This window comes from Drosophila hydei, unplaced genomic scaffold (genome assembly GCF_003285905.1).
Source record: "Drosophila hydei strain 15085-1641.00,03,60 unplaced genomic scaffold, DhydRS2 tig00008122-arrow-pilon, whole genome shotgun sequence".
Taxonomy (NCBI): Eukaryota; Metazoa; Arthropoda; class Insecta; order Diptera; family Drosophilidae; genus Drosophila; species Drosophila hydei.
In genome coordinates, this window is record NW_022045833.1 from 1842343 (window position 1) to 1868886 (window position 26544).

Consider the following 26544-nt stretch of genomic DNA (forward strand, 5'->3'; position numbering starts at 1 on the left):
TTAAAACTTAAAGATAACAAAACAAGATTTTTGTCTTGAGTTTGATTGCATCCTAATTTAATTCCTATGAAAAACTGCTAATTTATGGAAAGCCCAAAAATGTATGATTCTCTGAAAATAATTATATATTTTTTATTGGCCAACTTCTTTTGATGTTTAAAGTTTTTCCAGCTAAAAAATGGACCTTTTTATCTAATTCTGCCTAGCTCTAAATGTTGCTGCAAAGATATTTAAGTGATAAATATGTTTGTATGCAGCAGATAGATATGTATTTATGCAACGACAGAGTTGCACTGCTGAGTTATGTTTTCAGGAATTTAAGGCACATGGCAACTCTGTCAATTGATAAATACACAGTTATCTAGCTGCGTTTGTGAACACGGAGAAGGTTTTTCTTTTTTTTTTTTTTTGGAGTGTCGATAAACGTGAACGTAAAAACAGGAAGGCGGAAATCGTGTGTCTTAGATAGGGAGGCAGTGAGTGAGTGAGACAGTTATAGAGATAGAAAGAAAAATATATAGAGAGAGATAGGTGGGGAGGGTGGATAGAGAGAATAATAGCCAACCCGCAATGAGTTACTCCTGCCGCGCTGCGAGCCAACCACCGTCGGACTGTCGGGTAGAGAAAGAGAATTCGATTTAATTTGCTGCATCGGGGGCGTACAGCGCTGCGATGATCCATACCCGGCCAATGTCTGAACGCTCTGCATTTGCATTGGGTTCAAACCGGCAATGCCGGAGCCGCGTCGCGAACCAGCTCCGACGGCGGTGTTGCTCATATTTGGCATTTGTGGGCCGCAGGTGGCGCCCAAATTGATATTCGAGCAGAACGAAATGTTCGACTTGCGGCGCGAATTGTGCCGCTCAAAGGTCTTTTGCGCCGAGAACGGTGAGGGGCGCACCAAATAGCTGTTGAATATAGAATGGAATAGAAGTAAAGATATAAGGTAAGATTCTAAAGTTTTTGTAAAAATAAAAATAATTATTATTATAATTTTAACAATATTTAAATATTAAGCTTTATAAATTTTGATAGATTTACTATTGTTAGCTTGTGAGATTGCTTGTGAAGAATAAAGAGAAAATGTAACGAATGTTTTCTCCGTAACATTGCCTCTCCATAATAAAATGTCACGCCTACCTCAATAATAAATAACTATCAGCTGGTAAATTAATTGCCAAGTAATGCAGTGTTTGGCAACACAAAGTTGTATAGCTTTAAAAGAAACTCCCTTAAAACAAAAATTTTAAATATATAATAATTTCTGGGAATCTCTGAAGTGTTCGAAAATTGAAAATAATTTTAAATTACTTTTTAAACACAAGCTTTAGAGAAAGTTATATGTCTTGATTAATAACTAATAATTTTTGCTAAACGATTTTTCTACATTCTTGCTTCAGTCTTCCAATCAGTCAAAAGCCTATTTAAGCTAAAGTGTTTAAGCTTTTTCAATCAGCTTTTGACTTAATCAAATTAAAACGCATATCAAACTAATTTTAAGCTTTCTTAAAACTAATTTCTTCTAAATCAGTGGTATGTCTCTCTGCTCTCTCGAGACGCAGTTCTCTCAAAGCACTCACATTAGATCGCCCTCCTCCAGCTTAAGATCACAGCTTGGATTGATTATCACATAGGACAAATGATTGCGCTTCTCGCTGACATCGTCGTAGTCGATGGTTGGCAAATTCAGCGATTCCATGCGACTGCGAACCAAATTAGCGATTTCTGCTCGCTCGATTTGCTGGGCGTGATTGTCGCGAGCCTCATCTGCCAAGTTGATGGAATACTGCAAAAGATGTTAGCCAACAAATAGTTAGACAGAAATGAGACTCGACTCTGTTTTTCCATTTGTTAGTTACACAATGTTGTGTACGTATGTGTGTGTGTCTGTGTGTGTGCAATGATATTGTTAATTTAGAGATATACTCAGTTTCTGGCATCCATCACCAACAGCATGCGTCAAAGCGAGAACCAAGTTACAAAAATCAAAAACTAAAACTCACCTCGCGCCACGCCTACAAATTGGAGATCTGTGTGTGTTTGTTGCTTGATTTGAAATGAGTTTACTTACGGATGATCCTTTACGCTCCGAACAGCCGCCCAGGCAATTGACTGACTTCTGGCGCGGCCGGTAACTGGCCGAGCCGCCACCACCACCACCACCACCACCAGCTGCGCCACCAGCACCACCACTGCCCGCTGTTGGCGGACGATATGTTACACCTCGCAGCATTTCCGTGCTATCCTTGGTGGAGTCGGGCGTGCCAGTTTCCTCATCATACTGTGCATGGAATTTGTTTTTGGGTCGAGATGGTTTTTGGTATGCAAATTTCAATGAATTTTTCGGTTAAACACAAAATGATTTACATATTTAATTGATTTTTAATTGAAATTGCAGATTGTTTCAATTTAATGCATGAATGATGTTTATCTTTATATATATATATTTTTTTTGTTTTTGTTTTTTTTTTTTTTTTGGGCTTTATGCTCATTTAATGTTAACGATGTTATCTTTATATATATGTGTGTGTCTGAGTTTGTGTGTGTGTGTGTACAAAAAACAAGGTAACATTTAATGTGTGTTGTTAATCATGCCGAATAAAACGTTAACTAAAAGCCAAAACATGTTCGTAATCAAATTAATTGAAAAAGCATCGAAAGTAAATGAGAAACTATTTTTCAGAAAAGGTGCTTGGCAAGCGCTGGTTCAATTTTTCGCAACGAAATGATAGAAAACTCAATCAATTAAAATTCTAATTAATATGCTAAATGAAATGGTGTCGAGCATTTTCCTATTTCGTGCCTTGCAGCTCCATTTGATAGTCGGCCTTTCGCTTCGCTAATTTGTATCGATTTTTTAATCAAGCCAAACATTTTTAATGAGCATTTCGACATACGAAAGCACGAAAGTTCTGTGGGTTTGTGTTTAGCAAATAAAAGCGATCAAATTATTGGCAGTCAACACGGCATAAAGTTTAAATAACCTTACAGTCATTGCTTAGCTAATATATATAATATTAAATATAGAAAAAAATATTTTTAATTAGAAAATGTACTTTAATATAAAAGAAAGTTTTCATATTAGTAAAATAAAAGTTTCAATTTTATATATTTTTTGATTATTTTGATTGTTTTTTTTTTATCTTTTAAATTTGTTTTAATATTTAAAAAAAAAATTATCTTTATTTAAAAAAAAAAAACAAACAATACTCTTTAATGAGCTAAATATTTAAAAAAAATATATCAATATAAAATTAACTTTTAATCATATTTCATTTCATATTAAAATAAAAATATAGAATTATTTTTAAAACTTTTCTTAAATACCTAAAAAATTTTTTTTGTGAGCTCTTTTTAATATTTAAGAAACAAACAAATATTTTGTAATAAGCTAAATATTTTAGAAAGTTTTTAATTTATAAACATTTTTTTTATATTAAATTTTTTTCATTTTGGCAAGCTCAAAATGTAGCTCAACTAGAGGAATATTTCTATGAGAATTTATAAATATGTTTTATCTATCATTTTTATGAATAAAAACAATAGAAATTTATGCATTTTAGAGCGCTAACAAATATTTTTTTAAAAATATTTTTAGTATAAGTTTTTCTTTTACGACTCTCAGCTTTGCTTTAAACCCAACGATAACATCAACATCAAAACCCATAAGTTCGCAACGATTAAGCAAGGCTAAAGTAAATGGCATATGTTAAATAATAAATAAAAATAAAATACAGTACTACAGCAGGGCTGAGGCAACAAGGTGCTTGGGTGGAGTTCAGTTGAGGTGTTTTAAAACTCCTATAGATAATTGTTATTTTTTTTGTGGCCAGCTATTGTCCTGGCGTGCAGGACGCACAACAAGCAAATGCAATCAGCTAATTAAAGGTCTGCATGCAGAAAAAAAAGGCTAAAAGAAAAAAGGAAATGGAAAAAAGCACAACGAGCAGCGGGAAGAACAGAGTCATGCAAGCGAATTCCTAGCTAACTGTACTACATATCTACACACACACAGAGGCAGATTCGCACACACACACACACACACACACATGTAGAACAAACACAGGAACGGCTACGGCTTATGAGGCAGGCAGGCAGTGTATGAGAAATGTATTTTATTTTTAATTGATTTTTTGTAAGTTTTGTTTGTATTTTTAGTATATTTTTTTTTATTTATTTTTAAACTGTCCTTTTTTGACTAGTCTATATTTTAATTATATATGACTCACTGCGTGCGTGTGCGTATTTTCAATAGCTGGTCAAGTCCAATACAAACGCAAATTAGTTTATTTTCATTTCAACATTTAGACAACAATTGTCAAATGGGGCGTATGAGTAATTAAATTTTTGCTTGGGTCTTTTTGGCTTGGGGTTTTCATTTTCTTTCATTTTTTTATAGCTAATGTGTGTGTTTACGAGTAAGGAGAGGTGGCAAAATATGAGAAAAAACTTGGCAACTTCCTCGCGAATAAAATATATAAAAATATAAAATCAACTACGAAATTTTTCATTTGTTTTTAATGTTTTTTATATACAAAATCAAGGGGGAAATTTGTATACAATTTGATGCTAAATCAGCACGCTATGCTTTATGCTTTAGAGTGGGGCTCTTTGTTGGCTAAGCATATATATATATATGAGGAAAAAAACTCTAGATCTTTGGTAAGCGAGTAAAAGTTACGTTAATTGAAATTTTGTTAAAAACTTTTAGCTTTCACAAGTTCAAGTAATAATTGAGAAAAATAGAGTTCTGTAGTAGTATAGTATATAGTATACGATTACTTATAAGTAGATATAGATATATATATATATATTTATTGAGTAAAATATGCAAATGAAGTTTAGTTATTATTTTTTTTTTATTGGCGCAGACTTGTCTCAAATGCAGTTAGTATCGAAGCGTAAGCGTGTGATTTGAAATTAAAATGAACTCAATGGACGAAACACATAAATTGAACAGAAACCAAAACATAAATTAATGCCCGCTAATTAATATTAAGAACCAAAGACCAACTAAAATCAAGCTGAAATTAATTTCTTTTTCATTTTTTGTTTACCTAATTTGTGAGCAAGAGACAGAGTTAGTTAGAGACAGACAGAGAGAAAGAGAGACAGGCTGTGTGAAAGTGTGTGTGTGTGGGGTTGGTGTGATGTACATAAGTTGAAGGCAAAACAAATTTGTTGTTTTTTAGTTTGGTTAGTTGTTTGTGGTGCGGCCAATTGAATTGGCTAAAAAGGGGCCCAAAAGTTGAAAGTAAACTTTGTTCTTTTGCTTAGATTTTCTTTTTTCGTTTGCTTTGGACTCACCGATGGACGCAAGCGCACACAATGCCTGCTGAAGGCCGAGAAGGGTCCCCATCGCTCGACCGGCGAGTTACTCACATGTGAAGTATCCGCGTTTGAGGTGTCCTGCGTGCGATAGATGCCAATCGGTATTTCGCAGGTGGTCGAGCAGAGCTTCTGATACAAGCGACCATAGGTGCGTATCCACATATCGTCCTTGGTAATGCGCATCTGCCAGAGAGAAATAGACAGTGTATCAGAGCCAATTTAACTGAAAGTTCAGTTTGCCTCTGGCACTTACCGAGGTCAAGAATCCACTGCCTGGCGCCTGATCAATGCCCAGCAGCAGGCGCACAAATGTGATCACATAGTCCTTGACGAATGCCTGATAGAGCAGCGTGTCCAGCATGGAGGCACTGAAGACCGCACCGGCGGCAAAGGGCAGGCGGAACATGTATGAGATATGCGAACCGCGCTCCTTCTCGCGCTGCAATTAAGTGAGCGACAAATTAACCAATGACAACTGCAGCGCATACACCGCCCAGGGCCCCCATTGTTACCGACCTTCTCCATTTTGCTCAGATGTAGTGCATATTTGTCGTGTGCCCGGAACTGCATGAAGCGCATGTTGGAGCTCTGCGACAGCTCCGTGATGCTCTTGATGCTCGGAAAGAATCTGAAAAGTAATTAGGAATCGAAATTGCATAAAGCTATAGACATCGCTTTAGATCCACTGCCTACTTGAACATATTTTGCACGGCAACTATCGTGTTGCAGTCAGAGAGTGAATCCTCCTCGGCGGAGTTGGACAGCTCCTTGTTGACCACGACAACACTCTCGGCCAGCGTAATGCCAGCGCGCAGCAGATCATCCAGACAGTCGATAGAGCCCAGCATCCAATAAACCTATTAAAAACATCAAATCAAATTATTATCTATCTATCAGGAGAGTTACCCTCGACAGCTTACCAGTGGAAAGTAGGAGAGTGCATCGAGGAAGGCGACATCAGGTCGACGCTCCAGCAGCAGAATAATCGGATTCAGTGAGGTCTTGGAGCGGAAATGAGCACGCAAGGGTATGATGAAGTTGTAAATGCCATTCGAGGCATAGTCCGCAGCGAGAATGATGGTCTTGTTCTGCCATTGATACTCCTTGGCATTGCGATAGCTGCAGTGCTCACAGACCTGAAAGGCAGATTGAGAACGAGAGTTGGGGCAATGGATGATGTTATTTGAAGCTCTCTCACCTGCGCCAGCTGCAGGCAGCAGAGCGGCTTCTTCTCTTTGAGCAGGTAGCAAAGAGTCGGGCTGACACCGATGAAGGGCGAAACTGGCGGAAAACCTTTGACAATGCTGCAATGTAGAAGAGTTAAGCGTTGCAGTGGTGAAAATCAGCTGAGATGAACAAATGGATTTCCCAATTTTCTCTTAAGCAACAACAAATGAAAAGAGGAAAAAGTAAAGCGTTTCTCATTGTTGTTAAGTGCAGGATTTTAGCAGGCAAATCTAAAAAGGAAAACATATTTCTTCTAACTACATGGAAGTGTATCTACACAATTGTCGCTTGTCTTCGAAAAGATGATGATTTTTATTAAGTTTTCCTTTGAGCATGCAATTAATGTGGGCCCAACGAACAGCTGCTAGAACTGGCTAAATTTGATTCAGAGACTAACCCACAACAGTGTCTATCATCGCGAGTGGCTTAAACATGGCCAGCAGCACTGGAAGTGAACAACAACAATAACAACAACAAGTAGAATCCAAAGAACAACTTTTGTATGAATGCAAACGACAAACGACAAAAATGCAACTCAGCGCAAAAGCAAAGAATGAAAAAAAAAAGCTCAAAATAAAGGAAGCTGAGGCGTAAACAGAAGCAACAACAACAACAACAACAAGAATATGCTACATAAAAAGTTGGCATAGAATAGTCGCTATGAACGACTATATAACACGCTGTAAACATGAAAGGTAAACAACAGTTAAGAATGGTCAGGGGCGTATTTGTATGTGATGCATGAGAGAATATTTGAAAATGTTTTACTTTGTTTTTAATACTATTAATTTATTAATTTACTAATTATATTATTTATATAATTTATAGCACCTTTGCAATAGTTTTTTACTGCATTTTCTTCTTTAACGATTTCATTTTTCTGATCTTGCTGTATTATAAAAATGCAGAGATCAAAAATAAATAAGAAAAATTACAAAAATAAAAAGTTTCAGTAGCTCTAAAAACTTTTAAAATATTTTTTAAAAATTAAATTTTAAATAGAATTTAAAAATTCAAAACTCATGTTAATAATTATAAAAAAATCTTTTTTTCTACATTTTTCTCTACATAATTCTAGTATTTTTCAGAGATAATTTAGAAAACAAACAAAATAATAAATTAGATCATAGACTAATATAATAAGCTAGTACTCTGAATATTCGAAATTATATATTAGAAATATGTCAAAAAGACTGGTTATCATAAAAAGTAATAAACTTGATTTATAATCAATAAAAAAAAGATAATAAATATTTATAAATTATAGTTATTTAGTTATTTCGTGCCTTAAATTTTATTTAAATGGTAAACCTGTCCAAATTGATAGTAATATTGTTTAAATAAAATAAAATCTTCAACTTTCGCTTAGGGCAATTGTCACTTGCAATACTCCCCACTGGGCTGGCACTCGAATCTCGAGGGTATATGTTAAACAAGAATAAAAATGTGAAAGAGCATCATCTGCAAATCTCAAGTCGCGTCCAAGGTAAACGTTGCAAGTCATTAAAAATGCCCTGCGGCAGGCAACTAGCGACTGTTGCAAGCAAACAAAACATTGCATAAGAAGCGGCAGCAATAGCAACAATAATAGCAGCAACAACTGCAGCAGCAACAGCAACGGCAACGGCAACGGCAAATAGCAAATAGCAACGATAACAACTCTTCAACAATGGAACATTCCAAAACGCACAGCCCGAGTTGCAGGTGTCTTGTGGCGGCGCCTCGATTGCGGCAACTTACCCGGAATAGTCGGCCGCCCATACCGGACGCGCCAAGCGACGCGTCTCTGCGGAGCTGCTCGACGTAAAGGTAAAGCCAGGCGGTGGCGGTGCTTGAGACGGGCACTGGGCCTGGCCCTGGGCATGGGCGTGCGGCTGCCCGGCAGCCGCTGCAGTTGTGGTGGTGGTGTTGGTGGTGCTGCTGCTGCTGCCACAGCTGTCGTGCGAGCAACTGTAGCAGCAGGAGCAGCGCTGCAACTGGCGCCGTCGCGCCGCCAACAATGCCAGCGGACCACCGGCAAGACCCTGGCCCAGGCTCAGGCCCATATCCAAGCCCGACCGCTGACTAGATGGCACAGCGCATTCGCTGTCGCAGCTGTAGCTCTTCTTCATGGCGCGCCGGCGCAGCGACGCTGGCGCTGGCGCTGGCGTTGCATTGGCGGCATTGGCATTGCAATAGCCACAGTTGGCGCCACCTAAGCTGCCACGCTGCTGATACGAGTCCTCCGAGGAGCTCATGATGAGCGAATAGGTGCGCGATTGCGGAAAGTGACCGCCCAAGCAACTGCGAGAGTTCAGTTTTTTGTTCAGCGTTTCATATGAAGGGCGAGATTAGGGTCTAGGCTAAGCTAAGCTTAATGCTTAAGGCAGGGCAGTTGTTACAGCTAATATGACAGATATATATATATATATATATATATATATATATATATATATATATATATATATATATATATATATATATATATATATATATATATATATATATAATAAACATATATTGAAGGGACTGGGTCAAAGCGATATTTTCAGCATAGAAGCCAGTTGATGAAATGAGATATATTTAATTAGATTTAGCAAAAAATAGTTAATTTTATTTACAAAAAAAATTTGTATTTATATATAACTTACAAACATTTAACATATATATATGCATATATACAAAAATTATAAAACATAATTTTTAAATAGTTAAAAATATATTTGAAAAAAATAAATGAAAATACATTTTAAAAAATTTGTTGTTCAATTAAAAATTTATATATATAGATAAATAAAAAAAATTATAAAATATGTATAATTTTTTTAAATTATAAAAATATAACAAATTAGTTTAAACATGTATCTGAATTAATATATTTAAAAAAGTAATTGTAAAAGAAATAAAAATAAAAAAATAATTGAAAAACACAATAAAAAATGTTTTTTCAATTAATAATTATGATGGTTAAGTTATATATATATAAAAATGATATAAAAAATGTATATAATTTTTTTTTAATTAATTAAAGCAAGAAATTAGTTTAAATTTTTATATTACGCCAGAAAATTTACAATTTTTTTTCTTTTCTTAATCGATTACTGTTATCGATAACCGCTCTGATATGCTGAGAATATCGCTCGCCCAAGCTTTATATACATACATAGACCAAAATTTGGACAGTTAAAAGAGAGCACGCCGATTATATAGAATATAGTTCTTACATACATCACAGTCAGAGAGATAAGATTAGAATAGGTACAGTTAGAGGTTTATCTAGGAGTTAGCTATGTGATTTGAGGACTTTGCATTGCTCTTTAGTTGGTTTTTAGGGGTGTACACAATACAGTTATGCATATTAGTTGCTATCAATACAGGGGGGTTGGGAGGAAAAGTGCCTCAATTATCAATTGGTTAATCAAGAGAAACCAAAAGAAAAAAAAAGAAAAACGAAGTTACTTAGGTCGTGGCAGACACAGAGGAAAGTGGAAACAAATTCATAGACTTACGCAATTTTCTCTGAGGGCGAACGCCAAGGCATCTCATCGTCAATCTCATCGTCGCTCTCGTCGCCCTCCTCGCCATCGTCGTTGCCGGCTATGCTAAACGAGGAGGACGTAAACATATCCGGCACGGGCAATATGGAGGGTCGACGACTGCCTACAGATTGCGTAAAACATAAGGGTTATTTAGGCCAAATGGAATACTAGTTTTCCTTTTTATTTCTCTTTGTTTTTTTTTGTTCTTACCTCTACGCTGATTGAGCACATCGGGACTGAGCAGATTGGGATTGTTCGCAAAGGGCACGTCCAGGTGATTGCCCGTGGTGGTCAGCGTAGCAGGTGTGATGCTCAGCGAGGTGCCCATGTTGAGACCGACGCCCAGACCTCCGCTGCTGCTGGAGCTGGCCTGAATTTGGACCGCCCCGCTGCTGCCTGCGCCTCCGCTGCCACATGCCAGCGATGTTGTTGTTATTGTTGTCGTCGTCGTTGCCGCCGTTGGCAATTGCGTTGTGCTCACCGTCGTGTCCTTCAGATTTTGCCTTGAGTCCGATATTATCACAGCCGTTGGAGTGTCGCTGGCTACAGAAGGTAAATTTTTGAACGGAAATTCGTTAATATTTTCGCTCAGTCTTCGCTGTGCGCTCAATTAGACCGCAGTGCATTAACGCAAAGTATTAAGCACAAAATTTATAGCTACTTGAACAAAATGTCGTTTGCTTTACAAGTAAAATTCACTAATAGTTTAGCCAAACAACAAACAACTAGGATGAAGAAGCACAACGACGCACCAAAAGAGGAAGACAGAGAGAGAGAGAGAAAGATAACGAGAGAGCGATGTAGAAAACAACGTGCAAAGATAGACAAAACCTGTTCAACTCATTAAAAGTCCTTGCAATTCAAGGACCAAGGGCTGTGCAGCTGGAAAAGTTGCGCAGTGCCAAGTGGTAAGCAGCAGCAGCAGCAGCAGCAGCAGCAGCAGCAGCTCAGCCAATGACATTAGCCTAAAGTGAGTCGTAAGTAAGGAACTCAACTTAGTGGAATCTTATGTGGAAAATATATTAAGAACTTTTGTGACTTATAAGAACTTAACTTCAAACTGTTATTAGCTTCACAAAAGTTTTTTTAATTGGCTCAAGGTAAACTGTAGAATAAAGCTTTAAGGAGCTTTTACATTAAAAACGATAAACTTCGTCTATAAGAATTAAGCTTCATAGTGCTTTTAAGCTTAAGCTAAAGCTAAGCTTTAAGAAAGAGCTTTAAACAACTTTTACATTAGCGGCAACAAATTTGTTTTAAGAAGCTTTTGAATCTGTTTGGGTATTTATTTAAGCTGTGTTAGCTATGCAAAGCAAAGTCAGCGCATTTTATATATTTTCAAGAATTGTATCTGGTTTTGCAAAGCTTTTACTATATAATGCTTAACATATAATGCCTTAATGATTGCTTAAATAAACAGATGTTCATAAATAGCTAGAAAAGCTTTACATTTTCATGTAATGAATGTTCAAAGAACGATTTTTATGCTAAGGAAACTTGGTTTCAATTAAAATTTAAAGAGCTTTTTATACTTTTTTATTAATAAACTGACTTAAACAATTTATATATCTATAGAAAAAATTAAAGAATATATAAAAAGAAAATAGTAAAAGACGTATTCTTAATTGGAAGGCTCTCTATTATTATATTAGAATTTCATATAATAAATAATAAAATATTTTAATATTATGCTTATCTAATTCTAAGCTCCATTCAACTTTCAGCTAATGCCATTGGCGCCTGAGCGCTGCAGAGTTTTTGGCCACAAAATATTGACTTTCATTTAACGTGTGTAGTTGGAACTTAATTACGTTTGTTCACAACGAAGTCCAAGAAACAAGTTGGCTTGCCTAATGACTGTCTCATTTGCCGAGGCTTGTTAGCACGCTTTAATTAAGACGAAAGGCGACAGCAGCCACATAAATTTAAGCCACAAATACACCAGCATTTCGATAGAAATATTTCGTTGCCTTTGGCAGACACGCAACAGTTGCTGCTGCTGTCACAAACAGATGTGTGCCACAACGCTGCGTATACGCGATGTGGGCGAATAAATTGCTAAAACGCCGCACAACGCTGCGTATACGCGATGTGAGCCAACAAATTGTTGCGTGTACGCTGCATATAATTTACAATTGACAGGAGTCCAAGAACAATATCAGCTAACAATGGAAATCAATAAATAATACAGTGAAAGAGAGAGCAAAAAAGGTAAACATTTAGAAGGGGTTCACAATATGAGACATGCAATAAAATACGTCGAAAGGAACAACAAGTGCTAAAAGCAAAATGAAGCAAAAGACAAAAATAGCAACGCGGAAGTAACTTGAATTGCTTCGGCGGGTGTGTGTGAGAGTGTGTGTGTATGAGTGTGTGGCTGGGTGTGTGAGACCTGTCGCTAATGGCTTTCAAATAGCGGCAAATGGTTTTCGGGTTGGGCAGGCTTACATATGGGTCTAAAGGCATTTACAGGCGCTAAGCAAAACTTAATTTCTAGACAAAAAGAAAACATATATATAGAGCGAAAGAGTAGGCAATACAAATAGTGTTAAATATATATATATATATATATAGAGAGAGAGACGGAAACAGAGAGCGAGAGGTAAAGAGTACTGTTATGTTGAGGTGTTTTCAAAAGGTGTTAATTATAAATATTTTTTTTTGGATTTTGCTTCATTTTTTTTATTTTGGTTTTTTTGTTTTGTTAATGAATTATTAAAACTTTGGAGTTGTTCAGTTCAGGTGGAGAAGGTTTTTGGGTTTTCTTTTTGGAGTCACACTCACGCACAAATAGTGTTGTATTATCACTGTCACATGTTAGTTGTTGCATTTGCGGATACGGTTGCGGTGATGGTGACGGTGGCGGATACGGATACAACGGTTGCAAGTGTTGCCTCTCAATTAGGGGCGTGCCGGCGCCAGAGTCATATGTGGGACTATGGGGCACACGAACACAAACAGACGGCACTGGTGCAATCGTCGCTTGGTTCAAAGCGTTTGCTGTTGCTGTTGTTGTTGTTGATGCTGATGCTGATAATAATGTTGATGATGTGAGAGTCGTGCTAATTGTTGTTGGTATTGTTCTTGTAGTTGTTGTTGTTGTTGATTGTTTTGTTGTTGATGTTGTTGTTGCATTCGCTACACATACATTATACGATATATAATATTATATATATATATAGTTATATATAGTATGTGTGTATTTGGGAGTGTGTGTGTGTTTAGGTGTGTGCGTGCATGTGTGTGTATCTAGGTGTGTTTTGGTTTAGTTCTCAGCTAAAGTTATCAGAGTTACCAAGAGTTCATGTGTTCAAACTGTTTTTTGATGATATTCTTAGTTCTAGTTTAGCTTTGAGCCCCGACTCAACTATTTATTAGGGTTTTTATATATATTAATTATATTTTCATTGCTGCATCAATTGCAGTTTATGTAAGCTTTAATAGTCCTGCAGTATACATAAGCAGCGCTATTTTGTTCTTCTCCATTTTTCTAATTTTTATATCAGCTAACTATGAGCAAATATTTAGAAAATTTTCTAGCCATTTCCAAAGAATTTTAAGTTAAAGTTTTTACTATTTTGACTACATAAAAATTATTGATAAGCAATTTTTATCTCATTGAATTTAAAAATATGTGTTTTTAATTATTTGTCTATTATAATTTTATGGTAAATAATTTATTATATTTTTTTTATAATTTAAAAAAAATTTAAAAAAATTTTATAATAAGAAATCTTATATATAATATATAAAAATAAAAAATATTTTTCTTCTTTTTTGCATTGCATTTCATTTTATTTATTTCTTTTATAAAAAGAAAAAAAAATAAACAAATATAAAATTAAGTATTTTTTTTGTATATTATGTCTACTTTTTTCATGTTTTTAATTTTTCTATTTTTATTCCTAATTTTCCTCTCATTTTTTGTTTTAATATTTTTAATTTTAAAAACTTTGAAAAAAGTTTCAAAATTTTTTATTTTGCCAATAATTCTTGTCAATTGGCAACATTTTGGAAATGGATAAAAAGTCTTCTAAAAATATATATTTGATTATTGCTGTCAAGCTAAACGCTATGTAAATGTTTTTTTGTTCTGTTAAGTACATATAATTAATTGTCTAAGCTCGAAACAAGAGAAATATAAATAGAATACGAGTAGAGCCAAGAGGCAATCAAAGTAGCAAAGTTGTAAAATAAAATATGTATGTAAAAGAGAAGTTAGAGACGTTCTTAGAGAGCCAGAGAACAAACATAACAAAGCGGTGGAGTTTTTTTATTCAATTTCATATTTTTTGTTATTTGTTTTTGTTGCTGTTGTTGAATCTATTTTTGTTGTGTTAGCTTTTGAAACGAACTTTCAGCGCAAGATAATTAATTAATGAACAAATGAAAAACGTCAACTTTCAAGACAGAAATAAATGATATTAATTAGAGACGGGCACGCGCACACACACATTTAAAGCGTTTTGTTTCAGTTTTGGGCTTTTTTTTAAATTTATTTCTTATTTTTAATTCAGACAAATCGACAACCGCAACGAGCGGAAATTAAGAATAACAAATTACTTGAAGACAGACAAATAAATTATAAACTTTGCCGATAACACACGCAAACGAAGGCAGCCTCAAAGAACATAAATAAACGAACTTGTTGCTAAATCATAAATAGAAATAAAATATAAATATATATTTATATATGAATATATATATATTTTTTTTGGGACAGCATTCAGAGTCATTCAAACGTGTGTGTTTCGCCTTTTTGGTAGTTTATAATTCTTTTGATGAGACACACGCAAACACACACATACACACACTCACTCTCACACACACACATTTGGCATTCATGTGACGCATTGTACCCACCAGTTGCTGCATGTGAATGGCTGCCGACGGCAGCACCACTGCTGGCAGCACCACCACCATCTTTGCCCGCTGCCGTTGTTGTATCCGTAGTTTGATTTTGATTAACGACAAATGCCGAATTCTCCTCCTTGGTAATGCTCATATAATAGCACGTGTCATCCTTTTTCATAATATGCCTGGGCCCAGGGTTTAGCAGTATGGTATCCTCATAGAATTCTGGCAGTTCGGCCGGACGCACGCCCACCAAAGCGACGCCGTACCTAACATTTCAATATCATTTTTCAGGGTGCGTGTGAATAAATAAATGTAAGAAAATATACACACATATATATAAGTATATATGTTAGGCAATTTTTGGCATTTTACATAAATTTGTATTTGAATGGACGAAGCGTGTAAATAAATGTGAATGGTGAGGTAAAGAGGCGTGCCAGTCGGCAGTGCGACAACGCCCCTTTAAGGTCCATTCAAACGTCAATTTCGTTGTGTTAACTAAAAAGCATTTGGTGGTGTCTTCACTTACTTGCGATGCGAATGAAAGCTGGCATAGGTAAAACTTTTGCCCTCATACTCGCCGAAGAAGCGACTGTCGCCCAGCACAATGTGATAAATCTCGTTGCCGGAACATTTGCCATAGAGACGATGCCATTCCTCCGGCGATTGCTGGCCTTCCCTGTGGGCGGGCGGGATGTAAATTAAAGACAAGTTAAATGAGTGCAAGCCAAAAAGTTGAATTAAGTTTTCAGGTTTTAAGTTTCAGATTCTCTCTGGCGTCTGGCCACAAATATTTAGGCGTTACCGCCCACCCCCGCGCTTGGCGCTGTGTGTTAGAAACACTCATTAGAATTCCTTAGTTAACTAATGCGTCAAGTTTTACGCGGCGTATGATTAATTTGGCTTGCGTGTTTCGTGCGGTCGCAAATTGAAGCCGCAGACAGCCCGAGAATATTCCATTCATTCCATACATTTAATTTAATTTAATCTTTACTTGTGTTTTTTTTATTATTTTATTTTTAATTTATGCACTTGACGAGCAGCATTTGCATAAAACACAGTTTTGCTGCCAAAAACAATTGCGCATTAAATTTAATTAAAACTCGCACTTCAAATTGACACGGTTTTCGCATATTTCCTTTCTACAAATGCGTCCTTGTGCCCGTTTGAAATTTAATGCAGGAAATGGAAGTGGGTGAGACGCGCGCTTTAATGCTATGTATAATAATTAAAGTCACTTTCAGCTTAAGATTTAACCAAATATTACTAATTGAAAGCTTTGAGGGCTTAAGAAGGATTTGAGCTATAATAAATATGAAAAATAAATTGAAAGAAATACATACAAAAAAAGGATATGACTATATATAGCGGCAAACAGAAACCTTAGTTATATGTTTAAAAATATAAGAAAAATATTAAAAAATTCGAAATAAGCTTAAAACACATTAAAAATATAAAATAAATAAGTGGCTCTTTAGCTGCTTCATTTCTGATGTCAAAGACTGAAAAACTAGAATCTGAAATGGCCAACAGCAAATAGCCAGCTCTAAAGCTTATCTATGCCCTTTTCTGTTGATTAAGTAATTTGGTCGCTTGAGTGCCTAGGTGCACAGCATAGTGAGGGATAAAAGAAAGTGTGATGCGAAATGCTAGCTGACACAAGTGACACGCATCAAGGCGGCAAAACTGCTGACGCAGAGCAGCTAAATGTTTTTTTTTATTTTTTTCTTTTTGCTAGTGTTTGCTGGCCATTAACAGTTGACCGGGCATTACACAGGTTATATACATATACTATACAGAAAATAAATAATGTATATATGTTTTTTTACATACTGTCCTCGTGATGTGTGCAGCAGCAGAGTGACTAGTGTGCTGGCGCCAGGGCAGGTGCAGTTGTTGGCCAGCAGGGCGTACTTGAACTCATCCTCGCAGACCACGTGCTCGGCGAACTTCACATGCAGCTTGTGCTCCGGTCTGGCCACAGCGAATTTCCGCAGGATATGCAGCGCACATAAATATATTGATATTGAACAAAAAGATGAATGCAAGTAAATATATATAGATGTCGATAGTTATATGTTATATTGGCGGCATTGGTTGTGTGGCACGCGCAGCGCACAAACAGTGAAAGAAATCGAATTAACTGAGGCGTGACAAAGTGCCGCCCGTTACACGCACCCAACACACACATTCGCACTCGCCAGGTGAAAACTCACCTGAATATCTGCACATATTGCGGCACATTCGGCGCAAAGTCCTTGACAGCCCAGGAGCGTAGTATGGTGTGCTCATCGGCAGCCGTTTTATCCGCATAGTTGCGAGCTGCCAGTATGAAGCACGCCTCCGCCTCGTTCATGCGCGCTCTGGCCAAGTCGCCATCCTTCAAACAGGAGCCCTGTGCGTTTGTCAAAATGTCGTTTGGCATTTCAAACCGAATCACAGTTTGTCAAATATTTAACCAACCTGTATGTAGATGACGCGCTGCGCCCAAATGGGCACCTGCAATATCATGCGCATCGTTGTGTCCAGCTCCATGGGACTGAGCAGCACCACGTAGAAGTCTTGCAGCAATGGATGCGCATAGAACTCGTTCAGAAAGTCCATTATCGTATCCGCGTGCAACGTGGTCGAGCAGACAACCACATGCTTTTCACTCTGCGCCCGATGCGATGAGTAGCTGCCACCCAGTTTCTGTCGTTCCATCCAGGTGAAGGCCAATTGCTCAAACTGCAATAGAAAAAACCAATATGAACCCCAATATATACAATATTAATAAATTTTTAAGAGGAATAAGCAAGCTTCTTTGTGCTTGTGTGTATGATGAAATGCTTTGACATTTTCTTGGCCTTGGCCTCGGCACCCACTCAAAAATGCGCAATTTTTTGTATATTTAGCTACTTAAGAGCTTAAGTCTCTGAAATTTTTGGCGACTTTAATGATACAATCTATAGTATTTAGAAAACAAAAAAGGTGAAATAAATCACTTACATTACATTTTGAGAATCATAGTATGAATGAAGGTTGAGAGTTTGATTAGGTTCAATTATTACAAAAATATTTTAAATTACATTAATATTTGTTTAGCATTTTTGTACTTTGAATTATTTAATAATTAAGAAAATAAATCAATATTCCTATTGAAATTTAGGTCTTTCAAGAACTTTGTAATTTTTAATAATTAAAAAATAAATAAATATTAATATATATTGTAATACTAAAAGTCCAACTAAATTCATAAATCAATTTATAATAATTAACAAAAAAAAATAAATAAAAAACTAAGACTAAAAATAATTATAAAAAAAAAATAATAAAAAATAAAAATAGTATGAAAATAAGAATAAAAAAATACAATAAATTATAAAATTTAATGATATATAGTAAAAATAACAATATCTTATTTTTATTTTATTGTATTTTTTTAAATAAAAAACAAATTACACAATTTTAAATCAATTAATATAATGTCTAATTTATATATCTAGTATATACAATAAAAAATAATAAATAAACATTTCCTTTCAGTTGTTACCCTTGGGGGACACCTGGGGGACACTTTAGACGTACACACAAACACAGATATATGCAAGCATTTCTACTCCCTCTATATTTACTTTGTACAGATATCTATAGTTTGATAGATGGCTGGCATTCTATATTGATAGCGAAAGGGACAATGTTTTTTGTTTAACTCGATTGCAGTCTCAATTGCAGCACTAATATTTTCAATAAAATTTAAGTGCTTGGCAGGCGGGCAAGAGCCAGCAACGCATACAGTCAACGGCCCCATGCCGCCCACTGGCTAGAAAGTCAACATTTTGGTCACAATGTTGCTGCTGCTTTTTGCTTTTGCCATTGTTATGGCTGGTCATAAATTGTTGGAGCGCGTCGGGCATATTGACATGCAGCTTGTTTGACAGAAGCGCCTGCAGCCCGGGCCCCAAAAAGTATGCTACAAAAAAGCATTTTGATTGATGCTCTTGTTTTTTGAGTCCGTCTATTTGTTAGCCAGTTCTATAACTTTTTAGATTCAACAAACAATTATTCGTTAATTGTTTCGACCCGTAGGGCCAGTCGAGAGCATGACTCATATACGTGCATATATATTTAGACAGATTGATGACCAGTAGTCGCCATCGACTCATCTGTTAATAGCCAATTTGATTGATGGACTGAACCCGGTCAACATGGCAGCTAAGCAGCTTACAACTGTGTCTGTGCCTGTGTCCATCTACATGATGTATATAAATATTGGCTGTGTCTGTGGCAGCACAGATAAGTCGCAAGCAGCTCAGTTTCTCAGTGTGTAACTTGTTAAAGTAGTTGAACGCAGTCGGGCATTAAATGCATTTACTCACCTGCGTGGGCAGCACAATCAGTGCCACACAAATCATGATGACCATATACAGCTGAGATGGCCAAATGTCCGGCACAAAATCGCCGTAGCCCACTGTGGAAAAGGTCACAACCACATAGTAGGTGCTCTGGAATAGATTCAAATGGCGATGCCCAGCGCGCTGAAAGTGCTGTATGCCACAAACACTAAAAGAATGAGAGATAAAGAGAGGCCGTTAGAGAGAGAGAGAAAGAGATGAGAAGGTAAGTGACTTTGTTATAGTTTACCTGGTGAACACCAGACACAACAATGTGGCCGACAAAATGGTCAACTGCTGTGACAAAGCCGATTGCGATTTTTGCATGGCGCGATGCAAATCGTTCTATAAAAATATTTTAACATGCAAATCGGGAATTACGGTTAGTTCAACAGACACCAACACACATGCAAACACTTACAAACATGTTCTCCAGCGAACGTTTGGCCAGCCAACAGTTTAAAAATATTGGTATGAAGAGATTGCGCAGCGGCGGATGCACAATCTATAGGGACACCAAGCAGCAGGGTCGGATAATCATCAAATAAATATGTCAGTTAGCATTCGATTTTTTGCGCTAAGTGTACTTACCGTTAGTGCAAAGGGTATTGTCGTTACTAATTCTAGTATAAAGTGAAATGAGAGTATTTGCTGCCATATGTTGCCCTATGAAGAGAAAACGATAAGAAATGTTAGATAGGGAAGAGACTAAAATATTTACATATGTATAAAAAACCTTAAGTTTATAAGCTAATAAATATTAATAAAAAACTATAATAACTAAAAAAAAAAATAAAATATTCCTTAATAATATTCGAACTCAAAAAAATGTATTCTAGATACTCGACATTATTTATATCATATGTAATATATATTTTTAGGAATATAAATATAAGCTTTTTATATTATAATATTCTTAAAATTTTTTACAACTGTAACATAAATTTTTCGATTTTATAAATGAAGTTAAAAAATATATAAAGTATAATAAATAACAAATTTGAATTTCTATTAATGTATTTTTTTATCAAATATTTAAGGATCAAATTAAACATTTTCTTTCCTGATAAGAAATGAACTTTTTCAAAACATATAAGAATTATTTAAATAAACATTTTTTTAAATTTATATTTAATAGATTTCTTTTATTTTTAAAATAAATAAATAAAATATAAATATGGAAATAAAATAACCAAATAAAATTTTAAAATAATTATATTTATTTTTGTATTTAATTGTAGTTTGAATTCATACTAACAAAAATCAGTTTCATCTCACCTTATAGCCTAGATATGTTAGAACCAAAGATTGAGTTAACGACACCATGGCTAGAAGTAATTGTAGCACCCAGAGGACCGTAGGACGATTCACCCAGAGTATTGCATCCCAGTTAATGATTGGATTCTCCTGGAACTCCTCCTCCGTCAGCTTGGCAGAGATGATAAACTCTGTCTTATTGGCCACTTCGCAGCCATAGCTGGCGCAAGGAGTTAAACAAATGCAGTACAATAAATCTGAATTGTTATTTGCCTTCGGCCAGTGGCTTACCATGTTATAAATGTTGGATTTTTATCCAATATCACACGTATTATGTAGAGAACACACGACAGTAACTTAAGGAATAAATCGGCAATTCGTATGCGTAAGCCTTGAAGGAGAAAGTAGCACAAAAATAGAGAAACACAGAAAAAAGAAACGAAATTTGGGTCAAATAGCCAAATAACATGAGCTAAGACGTGGCTTAGTCAGCGAAGTGGGCGAGAACGAGAAAAAAGCGAAACAAAAATAAACCCAACTGCCAACTTTTTGACTGTTTACCAATCTACCTGTTTGCCCGGTCGACCTGTTTACCTGTACAATTATTTCCTAACGAAATCAATATTTACTCAAGTATATTGCGTCTGCCACGACATGGGCAATTCCATTCGTGTTGCTGTTGTTGTTGTCTTTGCTGTTTTTCCAATTGATTTAATTGTTTGTGCGGCCTACGAAAACTTTAATCGCTTTGCCATAAGTTTATTTACATTCGTGAATTCTGAGTCAGACTGTCTGGCCAGAACTCAAGTGGAGTACAGTGGTAACTCGTGCAAGTGAGAGCCTACTTGACATATCTAGCCATGAGGCTGAAGTGTCAGAAGTCATCAACATTCACTTGAGTGAAACATTTGAGAGTTCAAGCTAAACTATTCTATATTTGTGACTCTTTTAGTTACTTAGTGTGGTCTAACTGTAGCAGCAGTAAGTAACTTAGCAAATGAGCTATCAAATCACAAGTAAATGCTTTAAACAGTAGTTCAAACATATTCATTTCTACCCTTTCCCTAGCCTAGCTCTGCCCACTTCAGGTCTCGATTTCAAATACTTACTTGAACGCTGATTCTTAATGAAATAGAGTTGCAGTCTTTCTTTGAATGTGTTTTCATTCACATAGTACTCCACACGCACTCTGCAAAGACAAGGAAAAAATGAGGGGAAAATTCTATTAAAAATATGATTCGATTCGAAAAGCCTCTTAGCGAATGCAAAGCGCATTTGCCATCATCTTTTTCTTCTTTGTGTTAAACAAATTAGTGTATTGTAAAGAGAATTGCGTTTCGGCGATAAAAATGACAATTGAGCTGATGACGCTGCACTTGGCAATTTGATGCGCTTACTGATCACATTATGCGGCGCATAAACTGGGAGACGAGGCAGTGCCACAGCGAAAGCGGTTTGCGTTGCCAATGGCAGCCATTTGCCTCAGTCTCTCATGGCATTTTCCATTAAGAAGTGCGTGCAACGTGTGCCAGGCAAGTACATATTAAGCTGTCACTCTCTTCACTCTCTCTCACTCTCTCTCTCTCTCTCTCTCTCACACACACTCTGTTTGCACGCTGCAGCTGCTTGACAGCGTGCACATTTGACAGCAGCAACGAGCTGCAGCAATAAAAGCAGCAATTGCATTGTAAATGAACTGCCAATTGCACTTGCTGTTAGCTGTCCATGGAAATGTGGATTAATCCTGAAAAGTTTCAGCTGCTCATAAGCTTTAAGCTTAAAGCAGCTTTACGACAGCATTAAAGACAAGTTAAAGTTGTGGCTAACACTTGGATAATAAAACTTAAGTCTAAAGTTCAGCTTTGGCTTGGGCTAGAAACTTTAGCAACTTCAGCAATGTTACTAAAATTATTTATTCTTAAGTAGCAAATCTTAATGAATATTTTATATAGGCTAAAGTTATCGATAACTTAAAGAATTGTTAACAGAAAGTTATCGCTCATAGTATCCGTCTTATTTGGTCAAGCTTTACAAGAGAGGAAATGCGCTCTGCTAGCCCTTGACTATATAGAATACATTTAGCATACTTTGAAATAATATATAATATTTTTATAATAAAATACTCTAATAATATATATAAAATACATAAATAAATTTTTATATATATCTAATAAAATCCTATAATACTATTTCCCACTCTGCTCCCCACTATATCAACCCATGTCATTGAATATATTTTCAGCTGCACAACTTGGTCTTATTTCATTTCTTTATTATGGGCACATCTGTTTGCCAGAGCTAAAAGAAAACATTGAGTATGCAACGTGGCGGATGAGCAACAAAATGGCAACGTTTATCTGGCAAATGGAGCTGCAGCTGGCTCGCATGCAACGCAGCCAGCTGCTAGCCTCAATATATATGCTGCAAGTGTCTTGTGTATCTCAAGTTTAGCATGTAAATTGCTGCAGCTTTGACCATAACTCACAAACTGTGCTGAGTGCCTGGCAAATAGCAAAACATTTAAGCAGACTTTGCTCAAACACTTGACTGGCCTCAGACCACAGCAGCTTCCTTTGTCTGTCTGTCAGTCTAGGTCGGGGGTCTTAAGTAATTAAAGAGGTCACTGCTTTAGGAACAAAACGTTCATTTGAATACAAAGCTGATGCTTTGTTTGGCAGCTAGTTAGTAAAATTATGAACACGCAAAAGCAACTCAGAGCTCCGGGTTCCGCTCGACTGGCACATGCAGGCCAAGGTTAATGGACGCACGGATAAAGCGCGGCAAGCCGGAATAAATGAGAAACAAGAATTAACAGTTGGTATTCGGCACTCGGCACTCGGCACTTGGCACTTTGTAGTAGTGACCAATCAGTTATGGCACAGCCAGTTCGTGCAACCGCAGAACGTGCAACGTGCCACACGCATACAATCAACTCTGACCTGGCGAACAGCCAGACGGAAATTCGCTGACGCTTGCTCAGTTCATTCCACTCGGCCATTGAACGCGGCACAAGAAGCGTCATTTGCAGCTGCTTCGCAATTCTTTCGCCAACAGCTAGCGCTCTCAGCTAGGCAACAGTTCACGCATGCAGGGAATCGTCTTGAATGCTCATTTTGACACATTCCTCTTGGGGCCAAACAATGCCAAAGTTCAGCAGCAGCAATTGAACCCAGGCGACTTTGATGTTTGGCCTCGCAGCTTAGCCAACTAAGCCAACTTAGCCAACTTCCCAAAAGAGCGTAGCAGAAAATGTCAACAAACATTTATTCACGGTGCAATGACACGAGCTGCAAATGCTTGATGACATTACATTACGCTAAATGCAACAGTTTAGCTAAAGCGAATCAATTCCGTTGATTGATAGCTGATAGGGCTTTTCGGCTTTGCTTATATGCTGCGTGAAGTTTAGTTAAGGGCAGATGGGGCGAGACGTCAAAAGTGACTGGCTGGCTTTTTGAAGTCGTGAACCCGCTGGGAATGGCTTAAAAATAATTTTTGCAGTGTAGAAAGTATATAAATTTAGAGCAAAGAAAATGGATAGATTGAAGAAAAAATATCTTTTTTTAATTATGCTATAAATGCGACAAAAATTTTCGTGTACTTCAGGTTGACATTTTATGTGTGTTTAGCAACAAATTTAACAAATTTTATATATATTAATTCAGAAAATTGCTTTATAAAATATACAATAATTAATAATTAAATTAAATATATTTAAGCTGGGCAAAATTAAATAAGCAAATATTAATATTTAATATGTTTATATTAAACATACTTAAATTAAATTGTATTCTTTTTTTATGACTATATTGATTAAATTATTAAAAAAATATTCTGTATAAAAATATATTTTAATTAGATAAATTGTATACATTTTTCATTTTCTTTCTCTGCTAGAATAATGCTGAGTGCAGTTTGTGTTTTGTTTTTAATATAATTTTGCCAGCGACTACAACTGACCTCGAGTTTATATTTTCAATTTGCCAACTCCCACATTCCTACATAGTATTGAAGCTGACCTCACTTATAGTTGCAGTTGCCATTAAATAATTTCACTGTTTGACTTGGATTTACGCTTTGACTATAATTATGTGCGCTGCGCGTCTTAACTGTCTTTACTTTCTCAACTGTAAAAGCTCTCAGCGTTTTTATGGGCCACAATCAATGTGAATTGCTTGAAGCAATCAACGCGTCGAAGCACTTAACGCAAAAATACCGAAAATACTGCCGGATAACTTGAAGGAGGATGCGCGCTTTTGTTTTATAACCTTTTCGGTTCAGTCGTGCATCTGGTTAATGGCTCAACAACGACTGTAGCAAGTATGATGTATCTGATCGTAGACCGACGTCCTGTCGCCATCAAGACCTGGCCATAAAGCATGTTGGCGAATGTTACTCAATTGGATTTTGACCCATCGCAACGGCAACAACCACAGCAATAGCAACATCAACAGCCTCCTTTGAGCAGAACTCGTTTCGAGCGCTTGTTGTTTGACCATGGCATGGATGTTAGGTCTTTGTGTTACGCCTGCTTTTGTGCGGACAACAAAAGCCGCTTCATTGATATGCCAGGTATTTCATAGAGCCGCTTTGAGTCACTCTATGCCAAAATGTGCTTTAAGGAAAAAATATTTTGTTCAAAGTGAAATTTAATCAAGTTTTGTAATCAAATCTGGGCGCTGCTGCTAATAGAAATGTGAGCAGCTAGCTCTCAGCCAGACCGAAACGAAAATCACATTTAAAAATCAATAAAAGGTAAAAACAATATATACATACGTATATATATGTATATATATATAAGTGAGACCTATCTAGGTGTGAGCAAGGAGCAGTTAGTCGCGCCGCAGGCTCAGCTTTAAATTTAATATCAACATTCAATTTGACGCTCTAATCAAATGATGAGGCAACAGAAACACATTAACGCGCAATTTGTTGTGCCACAAGGCAAACATTATAATAAGTGCGACAGCAAATACCAAAAAAAAAATATATATATATACGAGATAACAGAGTGAAAAAAGTCCGTTAGCAAATTGATGCCAGGCCTTAAATTGAGCGCGCCAAACAACTGCATGCAATCATTTTGGATGAGCTACACACATTACGCATACGCACAGTTGCCGCTCATCAAGCACATAAAAAACATATGCACATATATACAGATATATGCATACACATATCCATATATATATATAGATATATGACAAACTGTTGCCACAAACTTTTGCCCAGCGTTTTTTCTTGCCAAGTTTAGTTCTCTCTCAATTATTTGTCGTTACTTCTGCAAATATTTGCATAACATTCAGCCATACGCATGCATATTGATTGTATCATAAAAAAACTACATGTGCTATGCACAAGCTGTTGCTAGTTGGTGTTCTTCTTCTCTTTGCCCGTGTCAATAGAAAAGTTTTTAGCATTGATTTTGCCGATGCTGTGGATACATATTTAAAGCACTTTACGAATATTTTTATTTTGATGCCCAAAATCCAATTATATTCGCAGCCATCTAAATAAATGAAATACATTTTCTTTTTCACACACACAGAGCCAGAGAAACCCAAAAGTTCGACAGTTTTTTCAACTTTAGTCGTAATCCCCAACGTCACATTTAATTTAATCAAATTAAAGTGTTTTAAAAACAATAGTTGAAAAGTGCTCTTTTTGGCTTTGAGTCCAGCGGAGGGATAGCTTTTTTTTAAAGGGATATTTAGTAATATATATTTATATATATATAGAGTATTAAGCAACATATATTTTAATTGCTAAAAATACTATTACTAAATATATATATTTTTTTATTTATTTAAATATATTTTATAATATTTAAATAAATAAATATATATATATATTTAGTAAAAAAATATGTTATATTTCATAAAATTAAACTAAAGCACATTTTTATTAGCATCAAAAGTTATAAATTTTGTTAAAATTGACTACAAATATTTTTAAAAATTTTTTGATCGATTTTTAAAATA

General features: G+C 36.0%; 1 protein-coding gene across 5 annotated transcripts in view; it reads right to left on the bottom strand.

Annotated features, from left to right (window-relative positions):
• LOC111605706 (potassium channel subfamily T member 2) overlaps positions 1–26544 on the bottom strand; it is a 148810-nt gene that overhangs the window by 5487 nt on the left and 116779 nt on the right. Inside the window, exons 3-27 of one of the 5 annotated variants that reach the window (XM_030225024.1) lie at positions 21673–21752; positions 20855–20954; positions 20585–20783; positions 19898–19972; positions 19728–19811; positions 19557–19651; positions 19292–19475; positions 17397–17660; positions 17150–17328; positions 16767–16907; positions 15463–15612; positions 14940–15199; positions 12861–13214; positions 10287–10619; positions 10047–10197; positions 8299–8841; positions 6530–6635; positions 6252–6467; positions 6025–6188; positions 5848–5959; positions 5585–5770; positions 5308–5514; positions 2072–2281; positions 1581–1786; positions 566–908 (exon numbers count right to left, since the gene is read on the bottom strand). In XM_030225024.1, the coding sequence (XP_030080884.1) occupies positions 566–908; positions 1581–1786; positions 2072–2281; positions 5308–5514; positions 5585–5770; positions 5848–5959; positions 6025–6188; positions 6252–6467; positions 6530–6635; positions 8299–8841; positions 10047–10197; positions 10287–10619; positions 12861–13214; positions 14940–15199; positions 15463–15612; positions 16767–16907; positions 17150–17328; positions 17397–17660; positions 19292–19475; positions 19557–19651; positions 19728–19811; positions 19898–19972; positions 20585–20783; positions 20855–20954; positions 21673–21752 (4942 nt within the window). Of the gene's footprint in view, positions 1–417; positions 909–1580; positions 1787–2071; positions 2282–5307; positions 5515–5584; positions 5771–5847; positions 5960–6024; positions 6189–6251; positions 6468–6529; positions 6636–8298; positions 8842–10046; positions 10198–10286; positions 10620–12860; positions 13215–14939; positions 15200–15462; positions 15613–16766; positions 16908–17149; positions 17329–17396; positions 17661–19291; positions 19476–19556; positions 19652–19727; positions 19812–19897; positions 19973–20584; positions 20784–20854; positions 20955–21672; positions 21753–26544 lie in introns of those variants that run through there. The other 4 variants (XM_030225020.1, XM_030225023.1, XM_030225021.1 and 1 more) reach the window with 4 other exon arrangements.